Genomic DNA, 23,350 nt, shown 5'->3' with positions numbered 1-23,350 from the left:
CTGGCCTGGGTGCTTTATATGATGCTACCGCATACATACCTGACTTCCTCTCTAGAAGCCTTTACTGTGCCTACTTTCCAGATAAGGAAGTTAATCTTAGAAATGTAAAGAGATTTTTCCAAGTGACACAGCTAGTGAGCATTATAACCAATGCTCCAACTCCACAAATCCCCTGCTCTAAACACACTCCACACCCTGCCGCCTGTTTCTAAACACACACATTGAAGAGAAGTGGATAAGCAGCAAGAAATGCTGGCCCATCGTTACAGAACTGTTACTGCCTGATTATACACTGAAATTTCACAAGCTGTCAATAGACACTGGTACAATGAATACGTCAAAAACATCCGGGACGTCACTTATGACACATCCTTCTGCATAGGCAAGGACAACCTCACGCTCAGATCTGAGCATCACCTCTTCTGAATCACCTTTCAACATATCTAGCCAAGGCTAACTTATCTTGGATATGGTTAAAACTAATTCAAAACCGAGCTCATAGGTATTTAGGGGAGGAACTAATGAAAGCCATTGTTTTACCTGGGCTACTTCTTCAAAATCTTCATGGCGTTTCTGCAAAGCTCGGGCCCGATGAAGTGATTTCCCCACACCCGTATGTTTGCTGAGAAATGCTTCTCCATGGTTCTCAATCCAGTCCAGCACCTACAATAAAAGACAGGTACATGTGCCATAAAAACAATGTTCTGCCCTGTTTGATGGTTAGGACTATCCACTGAAGATACACTCTGTTGTCAAAACTATAACAAGACACAAAGGAGAGGGAAAAAACTAGAAGCAGTTGGACACGAACACATCTGATCAGTTTTCCCACCATGATTTTCAACAGCTCTTACTGTAAAACCGTTAAGTCTGTCTCTGTATAAACATTACGTGCCATAATGATTAAATCTCACCTCATTTTATGCATGACAGAGCCTCCAAAACTGAGTAGGTTTTGGATAAGATAGTGGTTATCAAGCCACAGACAACCAGTTTAGCTTAACATTTTTACAAGGCTCAAAGCTTCACAACTCAGGCAATTCAAATTTAACTACAGAGTTAATGTTTTTCTGTCTCTTCTTTAGAACCCTGAAAACACAGAAGTAAAACCTAAGAAAACAAAACACTTAAATGCCTCTGTCCCCGTCTTTGAGGATAATTTATTCTGTAAACTACTAAGCTGTTGGGAAAGCTAAACACTCCATGAATTTAATTACTTAAAAGTTCTTGCAAGTTGACATCCACTATATAAAGAAAGGGAGTACAAGGTAGGCAGTGTGACATGATGTTTTCAAGTTCAGAGTCGGCCTAGAGCATAGTTCATTGGTTCCCATACTTGAAAAACCACAAAGAAACCTGACAATATCTAAAAAACAAAATCTAAAAAAATACTTACACTACCATCAAATGTACACTTTGCCTCATTTTTTTTAGTTTATTTATTTATTTGGGGGGACGGGGCGGAAGGGAGAGGGAAAGAATCTCAAGCAGACTCCACATTTGTCAGAGCAGAGCTCAACACAGGGCTCAAGCTCACAAACCGTGAGATCATGACCTGAACCAAAATCAAGAGTTGGAGGCTTAACCGACTGAGCCACCCAGGCGCCCGCTCCTGCTTCGCCTCTTTCTGATGGAGAAAAGATAACTAGCAAAAAATAGGTCAGTGACATCTTTCACTAAAAACGAAAACTTTAGGTACAAGATATTTAAATATTTGAATACATTTGTTAACGTACTGCTGAAGGCCACTCCCCATACTTCACATTTAGTAACTATGGTAACCAAGAATATGGATCAAAACTATCTGTGACTGAAGAACCAACTGGGAAATGTACCGCCAGAACAGTGGTCTGGAGGAAAACCTAGAAGCAGACTAGTCATGGCACTAATGGCAAAATAAAAGGGGCCTTAACTTGGGCTTCATTGCTATGAAAAGGGTCCCTTGCCCTTTGCTACCTGCACTAGAGATCAGCTGTGCAGACAGATCTCTTTAAAAAAAAAAAAAAAAAAAAGAGGCAGGTAAGGGCCAGTTGTGCAGGGACAACTGGACCTATTACCCATTGCTCCAAATCTGTGACCCTCAGAAGCCAAGGGTCTGACTGAGGGCCCTTTCTGCATAGAGTTTAGCAAAGTTAGTACACGTGAACATAAAATAGCTTGCAAACCTGAATAACTCGCCGGCAGCCCTCTTACGTACCCTATAAGATGAGCAGACGTGTATGTACATGGAGGAGGTGGGGCGAGGCACAGAGGCCAAGCCTTCCAGCAAGTGCTAAAGCTACACATTTATTTACCTTATTACTACAGCTCATTTCTGAGCTCTTTCGTCAACACCACCAATCTGCTAGTCACCTGGGGTCACGCTATCAGAGCAATTCTTAGTGGATCTACATGTACTCTGTTACCTCACTCCCAGTCCTCCTGAAAGCTCTCGATTCTACCCTTCATTTCTAGCCCCGGCTGCACACCTGGGGTCTAGCTGTGTATTGTTGGAAAAGTTCTCTATCGTTTCTGGACAAGAAGCTTCCCCAGTGCTCAGTGCTGATAATAATGGGGAGCTGTGAGTATTCAGCGAGATCTCCGTTAAGCACACCAGTACCAACGTGGTGAACATACAGCACGCGTGACATCCGCACCCTTAAACCACATGGGGCTCAGACTCATGACCAGGAGATCAAGAGTCAAACACTCTACCGACTGAGTCAGCCGAGTGCCCCTATCCATTGTTTTTTAATTAGTGCGCTTAGCACATTATTTTCCTTTCTTGAGACAAAAGAGAGAAAACACACGTTAGTACTACCATTAGTAAGTAGTGCCACATTCAGGCCTGACTTCAAGGAAGACATAAGCCACTGAGATGTTTACATGAGTCTCTTAATATATATTATCAAACACAGATCCACTCCCAAGAAATGTCCACTGACAACTGCAAGACATTTTGGCCTCAAAGGATGGAATATGACTCCGGGCAGGAAGCCAAAACCACGCAGAAGACAAGGATCAAATATTTTAAGCTTGAAAAGAACTCAAAGAAATGTAAGTAATACCTATGCTATAGCCAATCTGCCTATCAGATCTGTATGAAGGGCTGAGAGAGTTTTCTTTTTAGCTACAGTATATTCCTTATATTCTTCACCTTTACTGTTAAAAGAAAACTTGAGGGGTGCCTGGGTGGCTCTGTCGGTTAAGCATCCGACTTCGGCTCAGGTCATGATCTCACGGTTGGTGAGTTTGAGCCCTGCATCGGGCTCTGTGCTGACAGCTTGGAGCCTGGAACCTGCTTCGGATTCTGTGACTCCCTCACTCTCTGCCCCTCCCCCACACTCTGTCTCTCTCAAATGTTAAAAAAATTAAAGAAAAAAAAGAAAGAAAATTTGAGCCACTAGTAAGCAGCAACCTGATTACTGGTAACTCAATACAGATTTGAAATAAAGGCACAATTTCAAAAAGTAAAAGGTAAACATTATTTGGTAGAAAGGGCTGAGGAAGCAAAATACAGAATTTTAAAAATATAAAAATTTGTTTTTTAAGCCTAAGAAAAGTCAGGAAGCATAACCAACCAACTCAGGGTTACAATTTTTCTTTTATTAGTGGTTCTTTTAGACAGAATTGTAAATACCAGGTGAAGATATATTTCCAACAAACATGAAAGTAATTCAAAGAAGGTGTACAAATGCCAAGCACTTAAAAAAAGAAAAAGTGGCAGACACTTGTGAAATCCAGCTGGTGTTCGAAACCAAATTCCCCCACAAGGCTTTGGCTTCTTTTAGAAGTTGGAGAACATTTCCCAGGTTGCCAAGGAATCCTGAATCAATGCACGTGTCCAAAGAGCATTTCAAAGACATGCTTGTGGAATCTCTTCCATTTAAAACACAAAAATATTTGCAAATCAGGGTTTCATCAACTTAGTCCAGCCAGCCGCCTCCCTGACCTGAGCTATGGCCGGCAGCTGTCATTTGTCTTGTGACCCCAACCCTAGAAATCCCTCAAACCCCGGCCCAGGCTTTGCTGCTCTGTGGCTAGACTGCAGGAAAAGGACCCAAGTGACGCCTTCCCACAGTCTACCTGGTCCCTGGGCAGGATAACAAAGCTGGGAGGCCAACGCACCTTGCTCTCGGCTCAGAGGATGTGGTGCGAGCTCATTCCTTTGTACATCGGTGCCCTCTAATGGACACGGTGACAGCCCCAAAGTCAAGGTCACTCCGAAGTGAGCCACCAACACAACACAGATAAGATCTCAGCATCCAAGTCAAAACGTCAGATGTGGAGGAAACCTGACAGATTGTGTAGCTTAACTCCCTGTTTGTAATTACAGAATAGATCATGATGACAGCAAGTATGATTCTGTTCACTTCTTAATCATCATATCGCGGTTGAAAACCTGCTGTTGCAGCATGCATTGACCTATGTGGACCCTAAGCCATCAATCCACACGGTGAGCTGGGGGAGGCACATCATATCCCCATTTCACAGATGAAGACACAGGACCAAGGACCCTCAACTACCAGGTGGAGCCAATCTGGGGACTCAGACCCAGGAAGTCTGAACCGAGGGTCCAATCCCTTAACCTCTGGTCTATATGCCTCTTGAGTTGGCTCAGGTGTAAGACAGGTGGCACAATGAGGTCTGGAAAGAAAGAACTGTTTTTGTTGGCGAATGGCAGCAGGGAGGCTCCTGGGCAAATGACCTCTGAAGAAATGACAGTGTTATAATGGACAACAAACAGTGCCAACCCTCAGTCAAAGGTCATGGGAACTGGCCACCGGCACCTATCCCCCAACTCACATGGCAGAGTTCTGGCCATTTTGTAAAACATGTGATTTTCTGTGATGAGCCCCCACTACCTAATATTCGCAGTTTCGCGGTTTACTATTTTTTTTATTATTACTATTAGAGACAGAGAGAGTGAGCGTGCAAGTGCGAGGGGAGGAGCGGCACAGAGAGAGGGTGAGAGAATCCCAAGTGGGTTGAGTCCGATGCGGGACTTGATCCCACGACCCTGAGATCATGACCCGAGTCAAAATCAAGATTCAGACGCTCAACTGACAGAGCCATCCAGATGTTCCATGGATTGCTATTTCTAATAATGACTGTTTTTTTTTTTAACAATTTGTGAATAAACACTACACCCTCACCAGAGGAAACTGATTCTCATAAACCTAGGTCTCAACAACAGGCAACATGAAGACCAATGTGAAGACATTTTTCCTTTAAAATGCATAAGTGTTTATTTCAAATACTGACTGGAGTAGCCTTCTAACATGACCACACATCACGTCACTGTCACCAGTATCATTTATTGAGAGATTATTCCATGCTAAGCTTGGGTAATACATGCAGGTCCATAATCCCTTATACACACACACACACACACACACACACACACACACACACACACGCAAAGGTTAAAGAGCTCTGAAATTCTAAATTTTTTTTTCAAACGTTGATCCCAAAAATTCATTTGGCATTAAGACCTCAGTCCCTGCAGTGAGTCCTTGTACATTTGCCTGCAGAAATCTCCATGCTTTTACTTCAGATTACAGGGGGGCAGCCCAGACCCCATCGGAGTGTCCTGTATCATGCAGTGTATGCACTCTGTCCTCTTCCTCAAGTTTAAAAAATTCTTAACCCCAAACACATCTATCCCCAAGGGCTACAAATGTAGAGACTGGATTTTTATTATTGGCCCTCTTCAACAAGAAATGGGGGCTCAGAGAAGCGAAGTGACTTGCCCAAGAAAGAAGACCTAGAAAACAGATTCAGACACAGTTCTTTACAGCCTCTAACTGAGGCTCTGACCCGTCATTCATTACATTATGTTACATCACGGTTTGTAGACACTGCATGAACACTGAAAAGTATTTCTAAAATCAGAGTTCCAACTCTAGGCTGGCTGTGAAAACTAGAGAAGACCTCAGACGTAAAACAACCAGGAACACATGAAGCCAGTCTAGTTTTACTGGGAACCTGGGATCCAAAGAGTAGTCCCAGGTATCTGGGAAAGTATCCAGATACCTGTCAATTCCAGCTACCATTGGGAAGAGACATAATCGGTGAAGAAATGTTTTCTGTCATAATAATGAGAACTCCTTCTAAGTCACACTTATTCAGTTTACAAAACACAAATACACGAAGCAAGTGAAAAACCAAGGTAGTTCTAAAATACTCTCAATGTGTCCATATATATATATATATATCTCGATATAGATATGCAGATACAGATGATCAGATTTTTCAAGTGGCAAAATATTAATTTCCTCCCTGCCCATCCTACATTCCCTATAAAACCAAAATTATCCCAGTTCCATTTAGTTATTTCCTTCTTCAACCACTGTTGGTTTTCATTTAAACCACGGAGGATACCAATCTAGAAACAGACATACTGTGTTTCTAGTGTTGGGCGGTTTTTTTTTTTTCAGTGTTATTTTAAAATAAGTGCTCCTAAAACAATCATTTAGATCAGACCTTTCTTGATGGTCAAATCCACGGTATTTTAATGATTATCACAAAGACTGGCCGATTAAGCAACGTCATTGCAAATCTGCTGAACGTAGGCAGGAGACAGAAAAGGAGGCGTTCCCTTAGAGGATGCTTTTAAGAAAGCCTGGTGTTTAGCATCACTGTGAGGACATCCAATATAATATTATTAATGAAACTTACCCACAAAGTGAAATCACAAATGAAGGAATACTCTGAGTTTACATTATTGAATTTCACATCCTCATCCTCTTAGTCTGCCAGGTACTGTTTTTCCTGAAGCTCAGAGCACCCTGTACCTGGAATCAGTATCTTAGTCATGTTCTTCCCTTTCCAGCAGAGGCCAGGCCAGCTGACCACCTGCTCGGGCAGGAACAGGATTAGAACAGACAAGCCGGGCAGCCATGAGGAGCTGGGCTCAAGACTGCTAGAAGCAGTAGGTGCAGACAGGCTCTCTCCCCTGCCCTCTCCCTCCCCATTTATCCACTCCCAAGGGGACTAACCAAACTCCTCACAGTGGTGGGCAACTGCAGCTTCTAGAAAGCCCTTCCCCAGCCTGAAAAGCCCCCCTTAGACAGTCCTCCTGAAGTAACACGTCAATGTAATTTTACTCTTTGATTCGCTCAGAAGTGAACCATCCTCCTCAGGTCAAGAGCAGTGAAGCAGTTAAAACACCACTGGGCTCCCTGGAGCTTTGGTCAAGTCACTGGACTTTTTTAAGGCTCAGTTTTATTACCTGGAAAATAAGGAGCTTGGCCTGACAGGATCACAAGGGCTTCTAGCTCTAAATTGTATGATGTGCGTGGCACAACTCCCACAGTGACATGAGAGACACAAGTCAACACGCATCTCTGGGCTTTTGAGGACTGAGGGAAGAGGGGGAACTTTTTAGGTCCAGTATTCACAGCTACCTGACAATAATCATGGTTCTCCCATTTCTTTATTTCTCTCCACTGGAGCCAAGAACTGTTCCTTCATTCACTGCATTTCAAAATTACAATTAAATTTGCTCTAAAAAGCTATACAATTGTTCTTAATATGGAAAGATCTTCAAAAAATATGATTTCTAGAGGCATCTGGGTGGGGTGGCTCGGTCAATTAAGGGTCTGACTCTAGGCTTTGGCTCAGGTCATGATCTCACAGCTTGAGAGTTCAAGCCCCACACTGAGTTCTATGCTGACAGCATGGAGCCTGCTTGGGAGTCATTCATTCATTCATTCATTCTCTCTCTCTCTCAAAATAAACTTTAAAAATATATATATGGTTTCTATAACATTCCAAAATATACTATAAGCCTAATGCTCACTTGGAAAAATAAGTCATTTAAATAAACAAAAAACCTCAGCAAGCTACACAAATATACAGCAAATATTACAGCAAATACAGAACCAAAATGCCCTGTGTTGCAAGAGCTACTCTTGCTTAACCAATCTAAGAGCGTATGGTATGTCAGGAACATGTGCTCCATGTACACTTCCTTGGCTACAAGGGAACATGGGTGAAATCAATGGAGAAGGTCCCACAAAGGGTGTGGTGGGGATGAAAGAGCTAAGTGTGAGACCTGAAACCATAAAAATCCTAGAAGACAACATAGGCAGTAATGTCTGTAACACTGGCCACGGCAACATTCTTCTAGCTATATCTCCTGAGGCAAGGAAAATGAAAGCAAAAATAAACTATTGGGACTACACCAAAATAAAAAGCTTGTGCTCAGTGAAGGAAACAATCAGCAGCACTAAAAGGCAACCTATGGAATGAGAGAAGATATTTGCAAATGACATACCCAATAAAGGGTCAGTATCCAAAATATATAGAGAACTTAGACAATTCAACACCCAAAAACCAAGTGATCCAACTAGAAATGGGCAAAAGATATGAACAGACATACAGATGGCTGACAGACACATGAAAAGATACTCAACGTCACGCATCATCAGGGAAATGCAAATCAAAACTACAATGAGATATGACCTCACACAGGTCAGAATGACTAAAATAAAAAACACAAAAAACAGTAAGTGTTGGCAAAGATGTGGAGAAAAAGGAACTCTTTTGCACTACTGGTGGGAACGCAAACTGGTGCAGCTACTGTGGAAAACAGTATGGAGGTTCCTCAAAAAGTTAAAAATGGGACTACCCTACGATCCAGTAATTGCAGTACTGGGTTATTTACTCTAACAATACAAAAACACTAATTCAAAGGGATATATACACCCCTATGTTTATTGCAGCATTATTTATAATAGCCAAACTATGGAAGCAGCCAAGTGTCCATTGATAAACAAAGAAGAGGTGGCATATACAATGGAATATTATCCAACCATAAGAAAGAATGAAATCTTGCCATTTGCCACAAGATGGATACAGCTACAGAGTAAAATGGTAAGCAAAGAAAGTCAGAGAAAGACAAGTACCATATGATTTCACTCATACATGGAATTAAAGAAACAAATGAGCAGAGGGAAAAAGTCGGGGGGGGGGGGCAGGGAGAGAGAAACCAAGAAACAGACTCTTAACTATAGAGAACAAACTGATGGTTACCTGACCGCAGGGGTTGGGGGGGATGGGTGAAACAGGAGAAGGGGATTAAGGAGTGCACTTAGCACGATGAGCGCTAGGTAATGTAAAGAATTGTTGAATGACTATATTGTATACCTGAAACTAACATGACACTGTTAACTATACTGGAATTAAAATTTTTAAAAAATTTTTTTAAAAAAGGAGTGGACAGAATTTTAAACTTTTATGTCATTTACCAACCCATCTGTCTTCTAAAAATATATAAATCACCAATTCTCATGGTTATTACCCTACTTTTAATTACATAAGTACATGAAATCTCTTAAAGGAAACAAGCTGAGGAAGGAAAGGAAGGAAAGGAAGGAGGAAGGAAGGTGGTAGGTAGGTTATTATTCATATAAATAGTCTCACTTTGGATATTCCCATCAAAGTCCAACCAAACCATCAGTCTGTCAACACTGGCTAATCCTTTTATCTTGCCCATTCTTTGGAAATGAATATAAAATAGTCCAAAGTTATCCCCCCCCCACCCAAATCTTCCTATGTCCAGATCTTAATCTCTGACACTAAAGTAATTATGTATAGCTTAATAACTTATGCCTAGTTATTGAACTATAAAATACACAAACATACACACATTTGCATGCATGCAACAGACCCTGTCCAGCTAATCCCTGGGCACTTTCCCCTCCGGGACCCTGGCAATGTGGCTGGCACTGGATAAAAGGAAGTCTCAAGGCGCCTAGGGTTTCCTGGTTCTGCCTGCTCCTGAGTGCATGAGTCCTCAAGGGCTTGATGACCTCTGCTCCCTTCTCACTTCTGATTTACCCCAGGCCCCTGGGCTCCTGGAGTCTTGTATTATATCTACTTTGGGGAAAGAGATCCACCCATTCCCCACCTTTTAACTCCCACCATTGAGCTTTCAAGCTCCTTCCAAGCTTGCTTACTAAGATTCCTCTCAAGGTCAAGTCTCTCCAGTGTTCACCATGACAAAAGGTAATAAAGCTGGCTTTAAACCCACCAGGAAGATCAGCATCAGGCTCTATCTGTCCCCAGCAGGCTCCCGATCCCTAACCAAACACTTACCCTCCAGTACTCCCTAATTCCAATGGAGAAACTCTCAGAAAAGATGGCAATCCTCTAACCATGCTTATCAGGAGCCACAATCAAAACTGGGAGCGTGGGAAGATAAACAGAGGAGAATATTAAATAGCTGGGGCTATACAATGATTCTGGTGAGTGGGACGAGAAAAACCGAGCCTCCTGACTTAATTTATTGAGCAAAGGACAATGAGGTTCAGAAACCTTCACTTAAAAGCTAGGTCCACCGGGGCCGCCTGGGTGGCTCAGTCGGTTGGGCATCCGACTTCGGCTCAGGTCACGATCTCGCGGTCCGTGAGTTCGAGCCCCGCGTCGGGCTTTGCGCTGACAGCTCAGAGCCTGGAGCCTGTTTCAGATTCTGTGTGTCCCTCTCTCTCTGACCTTCCCCCATTCATGCTCTGTCTCTCTCTGTCTCAAAAATGAATAAATGTTATAAACATTAAAAAAAAAAAAAAAAAAAGCTAGGTCCACCATAGATGATGCCAACCAAGAACTCCTAAGTCAAGCTTCACAATAAGATGGCTTCTACTGGCAGAAGGATAGCAGCCAAGGACCCAAGGCAAACCAGTAAAATAGCTTCTCTGCAGACCTGAAACCTCTTTCTTTGTCTTTATGGCATGTCCTGATTTCCCCACCTTGCTGCATTCAAGATCCCCATTTTGCATTCAAGTGGCCAAAATCTTTACTAGAGACCTCACCACATTAGCAGAATTCCCATGTACTTCCTCAGCCACTCCCAAGTTCTCACTATCAAGCAAAGCTCCTGCTCCTTCAAGCAGATCTCCTGGTTAGATCACTTGGTTCCAATATAAGGCCAATCCTCACCCGTTCCAGAATAAATGAACAAACTTTTAACCCCAAAGAATCTTTAATTAGAAAAACTGGGTAATTCCTTAAGTTTCTTCATCTGCCCACTCATTCACTCATTCAACAAATACCAAACTGTATCCCAGACACTTAGGAAACACCAGTGAATAAAATGCAGATCGCTGGCCCATGGACTTTACACTTCTGCTCGCTGGGAGTCCTCCGTGACTTGCTTGGATGTCCACAATAGGACCTACCCTGTCCCTCAACTGGAGTCTCGCTCCCTCCATCTTGCTCACCACACTGCAACCAGGCCGATCTTTCTAACACATGCAGGATCATGTCATCCACCCCCCACAGCCCACAGCATCAAGTTCAAGTGCACAGCACATGGGCCCTTCCTGCTGTGAACTCAGTGAAGGGGGGAGAGCATTAGCTCAACAGGTGGCTGTGAGCAGTAAGAGGGGAAAGACACACAGGTGTCCCTCGCGTAAGCCTCACGGCCACTTACAAGTCACTTCAGGCCCTGGCATCAATTTACAGCAGTCAGCCAAGGTCCACTGTATCCCTTCACCGGCGTCCCACAGCTTACAGAAACAAGTCCCACGCTGTCATCGTGAGGTCACCTTTCCAGCACCTGCCCCTTCTCACACCTCCACACCGCTCCACTCCACCCACACCCGGCTGCTCTCTGCACAGGCCATGCCCTTCTACATGTCTGAGCTCACCGCAGTTCCCGCTGCCCAACCCTCAGCCTACGGACTTTCTAACCCATCCTTCAAGGATCAGCTCAAACCCCACCTCTCCCGTGAAGACCGTCATGGTACCCAGGCAACGGTTACTCGCATCTCTATTACAGGACTCTTCATCTTCCCTCTATGCCGGACCCTTGACGTTTGAGACAGACATGGACAAAGCTCCCTGGAACCCCCACACCTGCACGAATCATTAAAGCATAGACACTCACCCTTAAAATGCAAGTGCAAGGCAGGCAGATAACATGCATGAGGGTGGCTAGCTGCATTTACTCCCCACTCCAGCTAACACTTTCGTAGGCAGGACTCACATTTACGCCTTAGCAAAATTACACCTGACGATAACCAGACACACGACACTAAATCTGAGCACGCTACGATATGATTTATCAGGCTACCAAATGGTCGGCTCTCACTGGACTACGATTCCTCAAGAAAAGGAGCTTCAACCCATCCAGCAGTTACCTCTGTATCTCTGAGTGTCACATGTTAGATTAAGAGATTTTGAAAAGAAGAATGAAATGCGGATGACAAGAATCCAGAAGAGACTAGATTTGCTTCATCGTTTTCTCAGAATATTCACTAATGGCCCCACATCAACCTGCAGGGAGTTCTCCCAAGAAATAACTCAGAGGGGGTAATGCTCACACACAGAAAGGGCTACTGACCACGTGGACGGGGACAGGCAGTTTTTTAGGAGATGTCTCCACCTCAGGGGCCTCTTTGGGGAGGACAGCCTGCTTCAGGAAAGTTCTGGGCCCATTCACCTCATCCAACTTGTTGGAGTCGCTAAATGGCACCAATCCAAAAGGCAGGCGGGGTGACAGTGAGCAGGACAAGGAGGCTGAGAGCACACCACATCCTTCCACAAGCAACATCCCATTTGAACAAACACAGCAAAAACGACCTTGCTTAGAGCAAACTTAAGAACACTGGTCAGCAGTAACACAACCATCCATCAACCAACCATCCTGACTGTCACTCTAATGGGAAACGTGAGGCGACAGAATACATGTGTTACTTGATCACTGTGAAATGTGGCCGAGTACTGATTTCATTTTTCATTTAATTTTTAGAGAGACTGAGAGAGCGTGAGTGGGGACAGGGGCAGCGGGAAAAGGAAAGAGAGAGAGAGAGAGAGAAAGAGAGAGAGAGAGAACCTTAAGCAGGCTCCCCACTCAGTGATGTGGGGCCTGATGTGAGGCTGGATACCCTGGGATCGTGACCTGAGCCAAAATCAAGAGCCAGACGCTCGACCGACTGAGCCACCCAGGTGCCCCTTCTTTTATTTTTAGGTTAATAATGACAAAGGTTTCTCCCTGTCAGCAGCTAGCATGGGCATCTGACCTCACCCCAGCCCTCTCCTCCATTCTCTGACTGGACAAGTGGTGGGGGCCAGGCTACGGTAGCTTCACCTCCCCACACCTCGGTGCCTGGGTACCTGAAACACCTTCCATACAGGAATTACCCAATTCCCTTGGCTTATTACAAAAACAGCTAGCCACTGTCCCAAAATTATTCATGTTTTAAAGACCAAACTCCCCATGCCCACTGTCCCCCTGCCCTTCCTTGAGAACACGCTGTTGACAGTCTGGTTTCTGTTTCAAATATTTTCCAAACTCTTTCAGAGGGTTGTTGTAGAGGATTGTTTCCATAAAAAGATAGCATCATTCCACACCTATTGTGCAGTTCGCTGCTCTTTTTATCTCTCAGCAGTATTTACAGATGCTTTTTCATCACTCAAAACAACCAGGCAAAAACCACTTGTGGTATCTAACTGGCTTATGCTTTTACGGATTTCGTTTTTCATCTTTACACATTTACCTTCTGCTGACAACGTCTTCTAAAGGACTACTATTTTTTTCCCATTTATTCTCAGCTTACCTCTCCTACTGTTTGCTCAATATAGCAACAATGTCCACGTGTTGTAACTGCTGGAATTTCAGAAACACATTTCTGGTTCTGACATCATACAACTCCTTCCAGGTAAAAGTGCTTGCTTTGCTTAATCTTATCAACTCTATTTCGTGCTCCACAAGTCAAGCCTACACAGCAATTTCCTGTTTGCATAACAAGTCCAGACCATTCCAGATCATTTTATCAAAAGAACGTTTCCCTTAAAGAGCAATTATCTATTTTCTATGGAACGCTAATAGGACCACATATGCCTTATGTGTATTGCAAAACACTTTCCCCTGCTGACATCCAACCCAATCTACTGACGCTGGAGGGAAAAAAATCTAGCTTAAAGAACTGGTCTCGTAATTATCATAATTACCTTTCTACATAGAAGATTTAATGTTTGCTGTTTTCAGATTCAAGGGCATCAGGTACTTGGTGCCGAATCAGATGGCTACACTCCTCAGCCTCTTCCCAAAGGGGCCTCCCAAATCCCCCACCATAAACCGTCCAGGGGCCTATTCTCAGGTGCCTGGTGCCCCACGGAGCCTCCAGAGCTGGGGATGACGTGGGAGGGAGAGCCCCTGGGGCTGCTTCAGGGAAGGTATGTTGGTCCATGGATGGGTAACGAATACCTGATCCAAGGGACGGAGAGGTGAGTGGGGAAAATCCTTTAATGATTACATTTAAACTATTAACATTTCACGGTAGGTGAATGTTTTTAAACAACTAGGAGAAGCTAATATTTATGCTTTGACCACAGCACCTCAGTTCGCACAAAAAAGTCCCTGACATTGACTCCTCCCTATTCACTCCTTGCTCTAAATTCTTTCCCTGGCAATTATCCTCTTTGATTAAAATAACACTGGCAAGAAGCATGAATAACATCAAAGTGATCGTTTCTGAGACTTGGTATATGCAATCTTCAGGGAACTCAAAACCCATAAGTGGAATCAAAGTGTTGTATGTGAAAATTTTCAATTATAGAGCAATTGAAAGTATTCTGAACTCACCAGACTCACAAGACATGAAGAATGATGGTCAATAAAACATGGAGAATCTACGTGTTCATGAGAACACAGCACGACTTTCCACAACCTCAGCCCACTGGCCTTCGGACGATGCTTGGGAAGAGCGAAAGCTGAGCCTGTATGTGTCTGAGCAACGCTCCCGGGGGCCCAGGGAAGAGAGAGAGGTTTTGCTCCAGACCCATCGCTGTGGCATCACACCAACTCCGCTGAATGCCACAGGCTTCCTCGCTTGCCTCCGAAGTCCTCACCCCCCGGGGCCACACCTCATCCACACCCTGGCTTCCCTCTGTTTTAGGGCAAGGACACAGCGTTTATCTTGTTCGTCTCTAAAGCCGTATCATATTTTATATGCTACCACAGCTTTAACTCTCAAAACCCTGGAAGCAGCACAATCCTCTTTACTTCACAACAAGGGCACAACCAGTGTGGGGACTAGACTTACTGTTATTTTTGTAATAATAACAACAAAAAAGGTGAAAACTGCTTAGAAATTAACAGTCCTAAAACTCCACTTTCCCTCAACTAGACAACTATTTATTGAGCACATACTGTGTACCTTGGAGCGCACCATCTACCAAGCGGGAAGAGAGGCACCGTTAGCTTTCTGCCTAGGTTATCAGAGAGCGGACAAATCCTCAACCGTGCCGGCATCCGGGTGTAAGCGCCACCGGCATTACTCTCACAAATAAAAGGAACTGGAAATGACCTGTTTCGAGAACACCCCTGGGAGTCTCCAGCCCAGGCCCCGCCCCACCTCGCACGTTCTGCGGATGTCAGACGGTGGCTGGCAGAAGCCCGAGCGAGCCTCCTCAAAACCACGGCCGCTCGTGGGCAGAAAAGCGGCGGCGTGCACCCTTTTCCTTCCACCTCCCGTCTGTAGCGGCTCGGCACTCTGTCAGCACGGACACGCCCAGCAGGACGTGCGCTCGCGGGGAGTCCCCCACGTGTCCCCCCACGCGGAAGAGCACGACCTGAAACTGACCTGCTGCACGTCCTGCTGGAAGACACACAGCTGCAGCCGCTGGTGGAGCCGGACCTTGCGGTGCTGCCAGATGTTTTCGAGCTGCCGCTGGTGGTGCAGCACCTCGTGGATGACGTCGAGGACGTGGTGCACCGCCTTGGAGTAGTTGGCGGAGGCCGTCAGGGAGTCGGAGCTGCCGGGAGTCAGCGGCCGCTGGAGCTTGTCCAGGAGCGACTTCCCGTCCTGGCTCACCTGCCCACGAAACACACGGGCGATTATCCGAGGTTCGCGGCTTTCCCCGGGCCGCGAGCCCAGCCCCGTCCCGGGTGCGGGTGCGGACACCCTCGCGTACGCTCACACGCAAAGGTAGACAGACCGTCGTGTTACTCACTGGTGTGTTTTGTACAGAACAAAATAAAATTTAAAGTAAATCCATCAGTCCTGCAACGATGATGCTGCAGGACCAAACGTGGTGGAACACGGACTTAACATAAAAGAATGGTCATTTTCATACAACGTTCTAGGAGATGCCATTCTTGATGAATAAACATAGTATTTTGCCTTAAATGGTATAAGTCAGTTGATGTAAATTGCATTGCTGGGTTATCTCGAAATTAAAATTTTAAAGTAGTAATTTTCTCTTGAGAGGTTATGTTAGAATTAAACAATCACAGTCAAGCAAAGTTTTAACACAGAATCTTGAAACTTCAGTTAAAAAGATTTATCCATAATCTAGCCCTTGGCAAAAAATATGTAAACTTTCTTTTTTTTTTTTTTTAATTTTTTTTTTTTTTCTTCAACGTTTATTTATTTTTGGGACAGAGAGAGACAGAGCATGAATGGGGGAGGGGCAGAGAGAGAGGGAGACACAGAATCGGAAACAGGCTCCAGGCTCTGAGCCATCAGCCCAGAGCCTGACGCGGGGCTCGAACTCACAGACCGTGAGATCGTGACCTGGCTGAAGTCGGACGCTTAACCGACTGCGCCACCCAGGCGCCCCAAAAAATATGTAAACTTTCTGACGTAGCTGGATAGCAATTTTCTTCACAGAATAAAACTTTTATTATTTTTTTTTAACGTTTATTCATTTTTGAGACAGAGAGAGACAGAGCATGAATGGGGGAAGGTCAGATAGAGAGAGAGACACAGAATCCAAAACAGGCTCCAGGCCCTGAGCTGTCAGCACAGAGCCCGATGCGGGGCTCGAACTCACGGACCGCGAGATCATGACCTGAGCCGAAGTCGGACGCCCAACCGACTGAGCCACCCAGGCGCCCCCAGAATAAAACTTTTAAAATGCTGTTTTTATTTGATTCATGAGCTTAAAAGATATTTTAATTAAAATGCTATTTTTAAAAGGGATTTCAATGTTATTTCTATATTATGGCAGCTAACTACCAAATTACAATTAAGTGAAAGCATTCAGACAAACAAAGGAAATAAGCAAACATAAAACTGGAATGTGGAAAGAAAAGCACCATGTATTTTTCAAATTTAAGTGGTTCTTAAGACTTATGAATGACTATGTCCGATGTCGTAGAAAAAATATGAGATCAGACAGTAAGAAGGACACACGGCACACGAAGTAACAAGGCTGTGATTCAGGGGGTTTTTCACGTAAGTCCTCATCAGCATGGTCTCTCTGCTCAGATACTTCTGAATCTGAAAGCCTCAATGGTTTCTACTAGGAGAAGCAGCAGACCAGAGCTTTGTTAACAGATACAAGCAGGGTTCAAAGGAGGAGGTAGATGGGACAGACCCACACAGGAAGCTCCTGGCCACCCAGAACAGGTGGCCAGCATGAGGCCTACGAATTTCCTTTCATCCGCTTACAAGTTGTGCTGGAATGGAAACGTGTTTGATTTCTAAGACCTGATTTTGAGACCTCGGCTGGAGGTGCTAACTATTCCTCATGAAGGCCGGTTGTCAGCCTTCATAGAGTGAAACTGATCTACGTATCAAGATAGCAAAACTTCAGCAGAAACCAGTCAACGAGACATAACCAAAGATGACAGGTAAAAAAGAACCAACTAAACCACTTAGTATCAGGCACATGTAAAAACAAAAACTGGTAATGTAAGTCTTCTAAAAACAGGCCTTTGTCCCCAGCCCCAGGAGTCACTAAAACTTGCATGGACATTTTTGATACAATGACTTCGGAGAGGGAGGCACCATGATGGATTTCGAGGAAGGGACTCATTGTGAAGGATCCAGAGAGGCAGGATGTCACCTCTAAATGAAGACCTGTCCCACTCATTATCGGGGCTAGGCTCCATTTAACATATACTCATGAAGGTCCTTTCTTCTCCTCCTTCTTCTTTCTTCTCCTCTTCCTCCTCCTCCTCCTTCTCCTTCTTCTTCTTTTTTGGACCACTCTAACATACACTGATTTTTCCAGGAATGCAATACCATGTTGATCAAAGCAAATCACGTTAATAGGCAATGCTTGGTTTTCTTTGGAACTTTATAAAAGTCGCTTACCATTCCAAAGTTATAGCGCGATAATGCCAATATTGTAGTTTCCAGTATAACATGTGTCCAGTCTACATTTGCTATATTCACAACAGTTTTTTATCTATGGCCAGCATAGATAACAATCCGAATATCTAATTTCTTCTTCTATTGTGCATGTACTTAGGCATTTATAGACTAAAAGACATTTTATTACAAAGTACCTTTGTCTCTAATTGATATTGTAGCATATATGTGATTTATATAACACACACACATAAATCTTATTTGAAGATAGATTATTCATACATTTTATTCCAGCTGGCATCAGAAGATGTTTTGCTAATCTTTGGGGGTGCAGCTTCTCTTAGGACTGAAAATCAGTACCTCAAAAGTCACATTTCACATTCTACAGAGGCCAGCAAGAATTCCTTATACGTATTTCCTCTAAGTTTTACCCCTTATAATAAACATAAGTCAAGAAACATACAGAGCATATGATCTGGTATGACATGTTTTAGAAAGATCTAGATCAGAGGCATGGCAGAAACTGATAGCTGCCTCCTCGAAGTCCAATGGCCCCTCCTTGACAGCCAATCCCCAATAGTCAGGAATGGCCAAACCCCAGCTATAACACTGCACTTCCCAGCCTTGCCTACAAATAGGAGTGGCTAATATACAGAAGTAAAAACCGTTGAGGGGGCTTCGAGGAAAGAAAGATATTTAGGAGGTGGAGTGTGCTCATTCTTCTTTGCCTCTTTTTCCTCCCTGCTGCCAAGAACTTGGTGAAGATGGCTGGAGCTGCAGCATCTATTACTAACCTTGAGGGAGGCTTAAGGACAGCAGCCCACCTGCTAAGAGAGGCAAAAGAAAAAGACAAAAGGATCCAGAGATCTCGTTCCAACAGAGCTACTGCACCAGCCTTGGAATGCCAGCCCTGGGACTTCTACAGGGGCAGAAAGCAAACTTCTCATCTTAAGCTGTTGTTCTGGATCATACACCAGAAATACAAAATGACAAATGGATTCTCAGCCTTCACCAAGCGTCCACAGGCATTCATGTGACACCATTAATATTCCACTACTGTGAATAAATAAATCATCTGAGCAAGAATATTCCAAAGAATCAGTGTTTCCTCAGGTGTCTTTGTGATGTTTACCAGAGGTCCAGAGCAGGTATTACTGGGCTTCCTCAGGATGGAGGGGTGGTGGGAGACGGAGGAGTACATACCCAAAACGGGAACACACAAATACCTTACTTAACAGAAGACTACTTATTACGCAAAACTCCGCCTTCTGGGAATCCCTAAGCAGGGATTAAAGTGTCGGCGTCAGGGCCACTGCTGGCACAGCCAGTGGTGGAGACAGAAGCGGCAGAAAGCTTCTAGGCAAGAAAACACCTCTTACCCCCACCAAGACCAGAGAGCGCTCCAGTCCAACACAAGCTCTACGTAGCATTCCTCCGACACACCTTCCAGAGACAATTCTATTTCATTTCAGTGGAGCGTTTATTCATTTTTCAATTTAAAAGACATTATTCAAGCACATAAAGGACTCCATCTCTATTTCAGTGACTTCTGGCAAAATGTCTGTCTTCAGGAGTACGGTAGTATTACGTAGGGAAAAGTACGCCAGAATTTTCTGAAGCTGCTATTCTACTGCATAGAAATAAAGGCTTGTAAATGGTACAGAATAACCAGAAGAGAAGTAACAACACACTGAAGACTATATTGCTGCCCAAAAATTCCTACATGGTTTAAGGACTGAAACAAGCAACTACATTCATGGTATGTCGTACAGTTCCAGACTTCCTACCACAGAACCAGGCGAGTCAATGTGCTACATAGGTTTGGTTTAAAAAGGTTTTTCTAGCTTTCACGCAAACCCCATCCCACAAAGGGACAACACCTACGAAAAAGAAAATCGACCTTTATTATCAAAACGCAGGATTTCTCTCCTGTAGATTTATGAACAAATCAAACTGGCTCATTTTTTTTCAGGTTCTGCTCTTTTTCTTGGAATACAGCACTCAGGGATTTGACGGGTAGCAGAAGATATAGTAATGTGCCTTAAGTATATGAACTAATATGCTCTAATAACTAAATGAGTTAAGAAAAATGAAAAGTCTTAACTGTTTAAAATCTAGAATAATGGTCTGGTTCTTGGATATTTACTTTTAATCAAACTACACATTAGATTTCTAAGACTGGTAAGATCTGGATTTCTGTGTGCCACTCTAAAAAAGTTTCCACCAAAACTCACAGAGACCAGCCTATTCTTATCTCTGATACTTGGAGCTCTGATTTCCCATGAATCAGATTAGAGCAAAGGGTCGCCAGCGGAATCTTCTTCACGTGCCCAAAGTAAGAATACTGTTCTGATCTAAGGAAAGGGAACAGTACCTACTGATCATTGCTTATGGTTGCAAAAACCACCACCACTCAAAGACCACCTATGACCTACAATATGTCAATAGGTCCAAATGTGGGATTGTAGATGTAGAAAGAAGTGCTAGGAAGTGTCGTTCCCCAGGAATAACCCAATTAAGCAAAATACACAATATATAAAGGCACCATCAGAAAGGACTACACTTAGCAGGTCACGAAGAAGGGGAGGTCCTTCTTCAAAACTTGCATGAAACAAACAAGCTGCACCATTTGCATCCACTCAAAGCAACACGAGTTGTTCTGATTGGCTTTGCAGGGCCGGGCCTGCCGTGGCCAGCCCGGAGCACACCTCCATGCTAAGCCTGGGGACGGCTTCACGGCCACCACTTTCCTCTCCAACTCTGGCAGAAATGGTTCTGAAATCGAAGTTCTGATGAAACAGGACAGAGCGACCACGGGTCAGCGGGTCATGTAGCTGTGGCTGATGTCCCTCGAGCAAACAGGAACACTTCCTTTCTGAGTCAGGAGGTTACACCTGTCTTAGGATGGCTACACTACCAAGAACAGAGGCCAATGACTTTCTGAAGGTCCTGCACTGGCAGTGGCATTTTCCCAGGGGTCAGGAAGGCCACCTGATAGAGAAAGGGCAACATTCTTGCCTTCAGATTACTTGGCTCCCCTCTGATGCTGGTCCTTCTCCAGACAAAGTTCTTAGGATATTCCTCTAAAAGCAGGTTTCTAGTTCCTTCAACTTTTAGGTTTCTTACTCAAAACTAGGTCATTCTAACCATGTTCGATTCTGTGATATGTCTACATGGGATTATCAGGAAGGAAACATCAAAATAAGATGAAAACAGGAGGGGCGCCTGGGTGGCTCAGTCTGTTAAGCATCTGACTCTTGACTTCGGCTCAGACCACGATCTCACAGTTCGGGGGTTCCAGCCACACTGGGCTCCGTGCTGACAGCTCGAAGCCTGCTTGGGATTCTCTCTCTCTGCCCCTCTCCAGCTCGCTCTCGTGAGCTCTCTCGCTCTCAAAATAAATAAATAAATAAATAAATAAATAAATAAATAAACAAACAAACAAACAAACAAACAAACATTAAAAAGAAAGCTAAAAACAGGAAACCACTGGAGCAGCCCAGTTAGTGGAGTCAGATGTGTGCACAGAACAGGGACGTCCCGCAGCTTCCCCTCGAGCCTGACAGTTTCCACTCCTGTTTCAAGCCCTTGCAAGGCTTCAAGTCTGGGGGGTCAGCAGGGACTGCCGTGAGGTCTGTCACCTCTGACGCAGTGCCAAGCGCTGACTCCACCACCCTGCGTACCAACAGCAGTGCCACGATACCTAACGAGGCTCTGCAACAACCCCCCTTGCCGAAGTTTCCGCACAGCAAGGTCACCGTGCTTCCACACGCGGCACAGACGCAGGGTTTTAGTACGTTTACTATCAAGGTGACTCATCGGGCTGTTCTGTGTTTTCTCACACGCTGTTAACACTAATCATGCCGTCACCCACGTATATGGTGCCTTAAAAAAGGAGGTCGACCAGCTTCACAGGCAGCAAACCAGTCATTTCCAGGAGGCCCCGCTGAAGTCAGCACATCTGCTAACCTGGGATGCTGATGCGGAAGCGAAATCCTGAAGTCACAGCGGATCGGCGCAAAGCCCACGGGCCGTTTCCCTTCCTCCTGCCCGAGGAATCCCTGCCCACGGCTGCGGCAAAGACCTTCCGCACGTGCACGGGCACTCACTCCACACTCTTATGTCACAGCTCAAACAGTGTTTAGGTTTGCGTGATGGCACGGGCATGCGGAGATAAAAGTCATCTGTATGATTTTAGTTTGTGGGGAAAGTGGTTGATGAGTTTACTTGCTTAAACACGAGATGTGAAAAATGAGGATTGTACATGCTGTTTCTAAAACTCCAGCGTATCCCAGATGTTTAGATTGCTTCACTCTGCTGTGATCAACTACCACACACAAGATTTACCCCGAACCCGGCAAGCTGAAACCAGCGCATGTTCATGAGGCACATGCACGCTGCTCCTGCGAAATCACAAACAGAAATGCCACGGGACAGGTCTCATTAAAACACTGAAAAGCAGGGTGTTCGTGTCTTGGAAAAAAAAGTGCTGGGAAGATTTCCTGCAGCAAGCTTGTGACATCAGAGACTAGAAGCTGCAGACACTGTTTGAAAAAAAGACTATGTGAGGGAGGAGGGAAAGTGAAACGAAGAGAGAAAGGAGGAGTGAGTCCTGTTCTCACATCCCCAACTCCTCAAGGACCCGGCACCAAGGCGGGGGGCTCACGTACATCCCCGGGAGGAGTGCCTGCTGGGCGGACCCACATCTCTTTAAACAGGGCAAGGGCCAGCTCCCGGTGTGTGGTCGGTGAAGCCTCTGCATCAGAGTCACCAGATCGGTAAGGAAAGCCATTAAATATGGATGGAGATTCACACTCTCTAGAGGTGGGGTATGAGAAGCTGTACTTCAACCAGCACACTTGAGTTAGAAAACCACTCATTTAGGAAAGGAAGAATCTGGCACAAAAACAGACACATAGACCAATGGAACAGAATAGAAACCCCAGAACTAGACCCACAAACGTATGGCCAACTCATCTTTGACAAAGCAGGAAAGAACATCCAGTGGAAAAAAGACAGTCTCTTTAACAAATGGTGCTGGGAGAACTGGACAGCAACATGCAGAAGGTTGAAACTAGACCACTTTCTCACACCATTCACAAAAATAAACTCAAAATGGATAAAGGACCTGAATGTGAGACAGGAAACCATCAAAACCTTAGAGGAGAAAGCAGGAAAAGACCTCTCTGACCTCAGCCGTAGCAATCTCTTACTCGACACATCCCCAAAGGCAAGGGAATTAAAAGCAAAAGTGAATTACTGGGACCTTATGAAGATAAAAAGCTTCTGCACAGCAAAGGAAACAACCAACAAAACTAAAA

The 23,350-nt window shown here is 44.5% G+C and overlaps 1 protein-coding gene across 6 annotated transcripts in view; it reads right to left on the bottom strand.

Annotated features, from left to right (window-relative positions):
* TRIO (trio Rho guanine nucleotide exchange factor) overlaps nt 1–23,350 on the bottom strand; it is a 357,996-nt gene that overhangs the window by 171,672 nt on the left and 162,974 nt on the right. For all 6 annotated transcript variants that reach the window (XR_009257727.1, XM_058715900.1, XM_058715891.1 and 3 more), the window contains exons 9-10: nt 15,573–15,803; nt 541–663 (exon numbers count right to left, since the gene is read on the bottom strand). Coding sequence is in view for 5 of the 6 variants with exons in the window: in XM_058715900.1 (XP_058571883.1) it covers nt 541–663; nt 15,573–15,803 (354 nt within the window). In the remaining variant the exon portion in view is untranslated. The remainder of the gene's footprint in view (nt 1–540; nt 664–15,572; nt 15,804–23,350) is intronic.

Source organism: Neofelis nebulosa, chromosome 1 (genome assembly GCF_028018385.1).
Source record: "Neofelis nebulosa isolate mNeoNeb1 chromosome 1, mNeoNeb1.pri, whole genome shotgun sequence".
Classification (NCBI taxonomy): Eukaryota; Metazoa; Chordata; class Mammalia; order Carnivora; family Felidae; genus Neofelis; species Neofelis nebulosa.
The sequence above is the reverse complement of the archived record's forward strand: the minus strand, read 5'-3'. Positions and strand labels throughout refer to the sequence as shown.